This window comes from Bos mutus, chromosome 23 (assembly GCF_027580195.1).
Source record: "Bos mutus isolate GX-2022 chromosome 23, NWIPB_WYAK_1.1, whole genome shotgun sequence".
NCBI classification, from domain to species: domain Eukaryota; kingdom Metazoa; phylum Chordata; class Mammalia; order Artiodactyla; family Bovidae; genus Bos; species Bos mutus.
In genome coordinates this window covers 22,981,304-22,989,165 of record NC_091639.1, presented here as the reverse complement: position 1 = coordinate 22,989,165, position 7,862 = coordinate 22,981,304, and the positions used below count along the sequence as shown (strand labels likewise).

At 53.5% G+C, this 7,862-nt stretch overlaps 2 protein-coding genes across 2 annotated transcripts; both read left to right on the top strand.

Moving 5' to 3' along the window:
* Nucleotides 1–1,049: 1,049 nt before the first annotated feature.
* Nucleotides 1,050–4,629, top strand: LOC138984955 (cylicin-1-like). The gene is made up of 2 exons (XM_070360959.1): nt 1,050–1,125; nt 3,155–4,629. The coding sequence occupies exons 1-2, from the start codon at nt 1,050–1,052 to the stop codon at nt 4,627–4,629; spliced, it is 1,551 nt and encodes a 516-aa protein (XP_070217060.1).
* A 2,065-nt stretch (nt 4,630–6,694) lies between these two features.
* SFTA2 (surfactant associated 2) lies at nt 6,695–7,724 on the top strand. The gene is made up of 3 exons (XM_005906964.3): nt 6,695–7,058; nt 7,284–7,372; nt 7,509–7,724. Exons 1-3 carry the CDS (start codon nt 6,998–7,000, stop codon nt 7,593–7,595), a joined length of 237 nt encoding a protein of 78 aa, XP_005907026.2. The 5' UTR covers nt 6,695–6,997; the 3' UTR covers nt 7,596–7,724.
* Nucleotides 7,725–7,862: the final 138 nt, after the last annotated feature.

Genomic DNA, 7,862 nt, shown 5'->3' with positions numbered 1-7,862 from the left:
GCCTATGAGATGAGGGATGGATAGGAAGGGTTAACTAAGCTGCCCAGCCCTCAGCTCTCCCCATGGACTGCGGCCTCCCTCAACAACTCAGGTTCTCAGAGCTCCTCTTTCTGCAAAAACAGTAAGGATAATGAACCAGACTAATTTGCTGAGCACTTACTATGTGCCAGGGCTTCCCAGGTGGCTCAGAGGTTAAGGCATCTGCCTGCAATGCAGGAGACCTGGGTTCGATCCCTGAGTTGGGAAGATTCCCTGGAGAAGGAAATGGCAACCCACTCCAGTATTCTTGCCTGGAGAATCCCATAGATAGAGGAGCTTGGTGGGCTACAGTCCAGGGGGTCGCAAAGAGTTGGACACGACTGAGTGACTTCACTTCACTTACTATGTGCCAAGCACCTAAGCAGTTTACATGTGTAAGCTCATTTTACCCCCCAACAGCCCTTTGAGCTGGATACTATCAATATCCTTCTCATTTTATCCAGGACTCAATTACCTCATCCGTAGAATAAGAGACAATAATATTGCTTGTATCACAGGGTTGCTGTGAGCTAAGATATGTACAATACCTGGCACAGAATAAGTGCTATTTAAGTGTCAGTTATTACTTAAATGGAGTAATACAGAACACAGAGAGGCTGAGTAACTTGCACAAGGTCACACAGCTGTAATGACAGAGCCAGAATTCAAAACCCAAGTTATAATGTAATTCCATGAAGTTGACTCTTCACTGCCTAGAGCTAAATGTAGTGCCTCCATGGGCTGGTCAGCCTACAGTGTTCCCCTGCCTCTCTTTCAGTGGCCCCAACCCCACATCCCTGCCCAATCGATGTTTCCTCTCAGCCACCCAGACTGCGGTCCCTTTCCCCCTTCCTCCCTCCCTAAGTGTGGTAAGCTGTCATTTTCCCCTGAAGCCCCTGTCCTTCTGGGGCACCAGGGCCAGCCCCACTGGCCTCAGAGACCCACACATTTGGACCACAGCTTCACTCACCTTTTTGATACCATACAGTAGACTGACAATTGCTGCTACCAAAGACAGAGTGATCAACACGATGGCCCAGTCGGGGACAGAGCCCTTCTCTTGTGGCTTCGGGCCTGAGGACCAGAGAGGGGCTGTGACCGAGGCAGGTGGGACCTCAATCCCCTGACTCCCCACTGCCCTCTGTAACTTTGCATCTTTCCTTCTGTGACTCTGATGTCTACGTGACTCTGAGACCACGTTGCTCGGTGTCTTGTCATCTTGGGAATAGAATTTCAGTGGAGGGGGTTTCAAAGGGCTTCACTCCAAACCGCACTCACTTCTTCCCTTACACCTGTGGACGCATCTGTCAGTCTCTGAAGTCCTCACTGACATCCACACCTCTCCGTCTTTCTGAACCATCCTCCATATCCCAGGCTGTTGTTGGGCCTCTCTCATCTGCCATGCCTCTGCACTCTGACAGTCCCGCCCTGCCGGTAGTTCCCTCATCTTATTCAGAGGCTGCCCCCTCTGCCCTCCTCACGACCCCACCCTGACTCTGATCTTTAAGGGGAGTCAGAGCCAATCCTCTTGTTTTCCCTTTGCTCGTTTCCTGCCCTCAGACTGCCTGGTGGGGAGATTTGGATTGAACGGGAGGGAGGAAGGAGACAGAGGGAGGAGGACAGGATCTCGGGAGGGGATATTTGTTGCCCTGCAAAGACAGGTTGGGCCACAAGGAATATAGTCGGAAACCTTTTGGGGAAGCAATCGGGTAACAGCCATCCAGCTTCTGGTGTGACCAGAGGCTTGAGGGGTACTGAAACCCTTTGAAGAACTGGAGATGTTCTTAGGTGTACTCAAAACACAGTAGAAAGCAAGCCTTAAGCCTGTCCCTACAATGGCAACCCACTCCAGTATTCTTGCCTGGAGAATTCCATGGACAGAGGAGCCTGGTGGGCTACGGTCCATGGGGTCGCAGAGTCAGACATGACTGAATGATGAACACTTTCACACTTTCACACTCCTCTCCAGGAGCTGGGGTGCCTGCCGGTCAGTGACCCAATGCAAACAAGAGCGCCTTACTGGTCGGGACGCTGAGCCCAGAGGAGGCGGTGGCCACTCCAGCTGTGGTGGCTGCGGAACCGCCTGAGACAGCCCCACCTGCTGTGGAAGCCCCAGGCATGGGTAAAGCAGTTCCAAGGACTGTTGTTGGGGAGACAGATCCTAGAAGGGCAGAGGGGAAAACAGGTGGATATCTGAGCGAGAACAGAAGCAGAAATTCCATCCAGTGCCCTCTCAGTTGAAACCCTGGCAAGTGTTTGGTAAATGAAAATAAAAGGACTGAGAAAAGCTAAGACAGTCTTAAAAACAGAAGTGGAAGGCTTATACTACCATACCCTAAGACTGGCTGCAAAGCTGCAGACATTAAGGACTGTGGCCCCGGAGTAAGAACAGACAGAAGAGCCCAGAAATAGCCTTGGTCACTTTACTTTCAATAAAGGGACTCACACATTTCAATGGTGGGGAGAGAGGGAGAGTCTTTGAAATGAGTGGTTCCAGGGCAACTGGTTATCTGTAAGAGGAGAAAAGGGATCTTGACCTCTCCCTTACTCCATACACAGAAATTAATCTGAGATGTGTCATAGGCTTAAATTTGAAAGCTAAGATTCTTAGATTCAAAGATTCTAAATTTGAAAGTAAAGCTTCTGGAAGAATGCATCAGAGAATATTTTCATGACCTTGAATTAGGCAAAAAAAATGTCTTAGGCTGGATATAAAAACACTAACTACAAGAGAAAAAGTTGATAAGTTGAAAAGCAGAAGGAGGGCCTTTGTATAGCCACCAAAGCCAGGACTGCTTCAGTGAGGCTCTGGGAGCTAACAATTTATTCATGGCTGAGCACAGGAAGCCCCCACCCAGAGCTGCAGGCAAAGCTAAAGAGCTCTTCAGAGATGCACTGAGCAACAGAAGTGTCACCTGGCAACGCTGATGCTGCTCCTGATGGGCTGCCAGAAATGGCTGGACTTAAAGTCTGAGGATTACTGGGCAAAGCCCCAGGTGTTGAAGAAACTGTAGAGAAACTCACAGAGACAGTGGGGAGACCAGCAGAGACAGTAGGGAGACCTGCAGAAACATCCCCAGAGACAGTGGGGAGACCTGCAGAGACAGTAGGGAGACCTGCAGACATATCCCCAGAGACAGTGGGGAGACCAGCAGAGACAGTAGGGAGACGTGCAGAGATAGTAGGAAGGCCAGCAGAGACATCCCCAGAGACAGTGGGGAGACCTGCAGAGACAGTAGGGAGACCAGCAGAGACATCCCCAGAGACAGTGGGGAGACCAGCAGAGACAGGAGGGAGACCTGCAGAGACACCCCCAGAGACAGTGGGAAGACCAGCAGAGACATCCCCAGAGACAGTGGGGAGACCAGCAGAGACAGTAGGGAGACCAGCAGAGACAGTAGGGAGACCTGCAGGGATAGTAGGAAGACCAGCAGAGACATCCCCAGAGACAGTGGGGAGACCAGCAGAGACATCCCCAGAGATGGTGGGGAGACCTGCATCGATGGTGGGGAGACCAGCAGAGACGGTGGGGAGACCAGCAGAGACAGTAGGGAGACCTGCAGGGATAGTAGGAAGACCAGCAGAGACATCCCCAGAGACAGTGGGGAGACCAGCAGAGACATCCCCAGAGACAGTGGGGAGACCAGCAGAGACATCCCCAGAGACAGTGGGGAGACCAGCAGAGACAGTAGGGAGACCAGCAGAGACAGTGGGGAGACCTGCAGAGATAGTAGGAAGACCAGCAGAGACATCCCCAGAGACAGTGGGGAGACCAGCAGAGACATCCCCAGAGATGGTGGGGAGACCTGCATCGATGGTGGGGAGACCAGCAGAGACGGTGGGGAGACCAGCAGAGACAGTAGGGAGACCTGCAGGGATAGTAGGAAGACCAGCAGAGACATCCCCAGAGACAGTGGGGAGACCAGCAGAGACATCCCCAGAGACAGTGGGGAGACCAACAGAGACAGTAGGGAGACCAGCAGAGACAGTGGGGAGACCTGCAGAGATAGTAGGAAGACCAGCAGAGACATCCCCAGAGACAGTGGGGAGACCAGCAGAGACATCCCCAGAGACAGTGGGGAGACCAGCAGAGACAGTAGGGAGACCAGCAGAGACAGTGGGGAGACCTGCAGAGATAGTAGGAAGACCAGCAGAGACATCCCCAGAGACAGTGGGGAGACCAGCAGAGACATCCCCAGAGACAGTGGGGAGACCAGCAGAGACAGTGGGGAGACCTGCAGAGACATCCCCAGAGACAGTGGGGAGACCTGCAGAGACAGTAGGGAGACCAGCAGAGACAGTAGGGAGACCTGCAGAGATAGTAGGAAGACCAGCAGAGACATCCCCAGAGACAGTAGGAAGACCAGCAGAGATAGTAGGAAGACCAGCAGAGACATCCCCAGAGACAGTGGGGAGACCAGCAGAGACATCCCCAGAGATGGTGGGGAGACCTGCATCGATGGTGGGGAGACCAGCAGAGACGGTGGGGAGACCTCCAGAGTTAGCTGTCCCCGATGGGATCAGCTGAGCTGTTGGCAGAAGAAAAATGAGAAGATGGAGTTAGAAGAGCTGGCCCTCTCCCTGGACCTCGAGTCCACATCTTGCCCCTAAAGCCCCCGTGCTCACCATAGCCAGCGAAAGCCTGCAGGCCCAGGAGCAGCACCAGTGCAGCAGCCATGGCGCCGCTGAGATGCGCTTCCAGGACCGTCTCCCTGGCTCTTTAAAGGCTTTAAGGCCCTATTAGGAGCCTCAGGAGAGCCAGGTGTGCCAGGGCCTCCATCAACACTGGGATCTTCATTCCCAGGGAGAGGCCACCCAGCTGTCCCCAGGGGATTAACCTATCCCAGCTTGGTTCCAGGAAGCACTGGGCGAGGGGGAGAGTGAGTAAGAACCTGAGGATTCTCCTTCCAGGCTCTCAGGCTCTTTCCGGGTTCGGGATCTAACCCCCAGGTCAGAGTCAGTCCCTATTCTGGACCTTCTCTGAAGGGGGAGAGACCCAGGTCTCCTATCCCAAGGTCCTTGTGCGCCTAGAAATATGACCATGGAGGGGTGAGGTATATGGGTCCCTTGGGGACGCAGGGGGTAAAGAATGACTGACACAGCCTGAGGACCTCATCTGATTCTCAGGAGAGACCATGGCAGGGCAGGAGGGTGAACACCTGAACCATCCCTCCTTCACAGTGGCTGCAGCCCACAGAACTTTCCATTCCTTTGGCGGAGAAGGGGTAATGAGAGGAGAGGGGCACCAGGCAAGACAATCGTCTGTTCAGGGGCAGAGGGATGAGCAAGTTCAGAACCCAGCTGTGAATCCACTGTGCTGGAATCTACCACTTCCAAGCTGTGCACTCTCGGGCGAGTCGTGTGACCTATCAAAGTCTTCACCCCTAAAACTGGGGTAAGGCAGTACCTACTTCAGAGGGCCATAATAAGGATGAAAGGAAATAATGTTTCTAAGGTGCCCAGCACACAGCAGCCTCAGCTATGATGACATGAAAAGATGAGCGCCCGCTGGGAAAGACAGAGGCACGCTCCCACTCTCCTCTTAGGAGGACTCAGATCCCCCAAAGCGCCTCTCTGAGTTCCCGCTTCCTCCCCCTCACTGCTCCTGCCTCCTATGTCTGCTGAGCCTTTTGTCCATGAATTCCTCCCAATCTGGGCTTCCGGCTGTCCAGTACACGTCTGAGAGCCCCTGGGTTGCTCATTATTTACATTTATGGTATAGACAGTGTCTCTATAGGCAGTATTTATGGTATAGACAGTCTCTGCATCTTAGTGGTCCTGCTTTTGGCTTTTCTCCCTGACTCTGCCCTGTATCCTCTCTGTCTCCATCCGTCTACTCAGGGGCCCACTGGTGTGGGGGAAAAGGGAGAGAAGACGCATAGGGAGGCAACTAAGACAATAAAAGAGCATGTGCCCTTGTGTATTCTAGAGGGTTTACACGACTAGTTTGTCAATCCGTTGAGCTTATCCCTGTGTCTGGCATCATGACAGCCTGGTCTATCTCTAATCTCTCTGCTACTGACTTACTATGTGACCTAAATAAGTCATTTACCCTCTCTGAGCCCTAGTTTCCTATTTTTTTAAGAAAGAGGGTAGGGACTTCCCTGGTGGTCCAGAGGCTAAGACCGCACTCCCAATGCAGGGGGCCTGGAGTTTGATGCCTAGTCAGGGAACTAGATCCCATATGCCGCAACTAAGACCCAGTGCAGTCAAATAAAATAAATAAATAAGAAAGAAAGAAGGTAAACTAGACAGATTTCCAAATTCCCTCTCCATCCTGTCATTGGTTTGCCATTCTGAGCGATTTGGGAAAGGGCTTTGGCTGGGAGGATGAAGGGATTTCTCTTGCGTGAGCACTCAAGGCAGGACGTGATGGGGATATTTGATGAAACTGCATCTCCGCCCAAGTTGCTAGGATATGTTAGAGAGACTAAAACAAAATATTCAAAGATGAAAGTTCCCCCCACCCAGAAAGTCATTGCGGCTGAGGGAGCAGGACACGAGTTTGGGGAGAACTCGGTGTAATCTACCCCTCCCTTTTGGGCCCACATTCCTGAGCCCTTGGGTGGCACAGCTGATAGAAATTAATCGCAGTTAATAATTAATCCCTAAAGAGCAATGAGAGGCCCAGGCGTGGGTGGGGCCCAGACACCAGCACAAAGGGACGCCTCCCCAACTTCCCTTCCTGGGGCACCCACTCCCTCTCAAGCTTTGAGACGTGGGGGAGAAGTGGGACACGGGATTGAGGAAAGGGGACCACCCTCCCTTTCCCCAACAGCCCAGTGAATGGCCCTCTCCTGGGTCCTCAGAGTCTTATTGAGAGAACTGGAAAATCCAGTTGCCCAGCCACCCTCCCATCACCCCACACGCACCATTGCTCAGGACTGAGTGGGGAGCAGGAAGGCAGGCCGGTGAGGAGAGGCCAGCGGGCCTTCAGACATCTCTTCCAGCATCTGAGAAGCAAGGGGGTAGAGTCGCGATGGGGGCTGGGCTGCCCCTCGTCCTCCTCCTGACCCTCGTCGGCAGCTCACAGGGGGCAGGTGAGTCTGGAGGGCTACACACCTGGCCCCCAAGATGAGAAGTGGGTGAGAGAGACATGGAGGCACCCTAGTCCTGAGGTCCTGAGGGCTCAGGGCTGAACTGCAGCAAGAGGGTCTGGAAGGGATGAAAGACCTTGGGTTGGGGTGGGGCAGGAGGGGCGCCCGCACCCCTGAGGGAGCCTGTTCCTGGCAGCTGGGTCCTCAGCTGTGCATCTGGATCCCTAGGGCCAGGAATGACTTTGCAACTGAAGTTGAAGAACTCCCTTCTGGCAAATTCCTCCTACAATTCCAGCTTCCTGGACTTTCTCCAGAAGGTAGTCCTTTGGGAGGGAAACAGAGGGGGCTGTGTGAACTTGGAGTGTGTTTCTGCGTTGGTCTGGGCGGCTGGCCCCTCCAGGTGTGAGTGAGAGCCATCTTACACTTCGCCCTCTGGCCCTTTGTATCCCTCAGTTCTGCCTCCTCCTCCACCTCCCCTTGGGGACCAACATCACCCTGCATCAAGCAGGGTCCTCACAGCACGTCACCTGCAGAGTCTGAGAGCAGTCGAAGCCTGTGCCCTTCTCAGCTGGGGCATCCAGTCCCCGGAGAGCAGGCGCCATGCCCCGACCCTGTCTTCCAACAGGCCCTCACCCTGCTCAGTGGCAGTAAATATGCTGAATTCAGTGACCTGACTGTGTGGGTTCATGAGCGGAGGGGATGGCAGGAAAAGGGAACTGGATACTCAAGTCTCTGACTCTCCCTTGTTAAGCAGAGGGTTTCCCCGGTGGATGTGTTCTCTCCTAGCACCATGCCAAAGGCCTACTT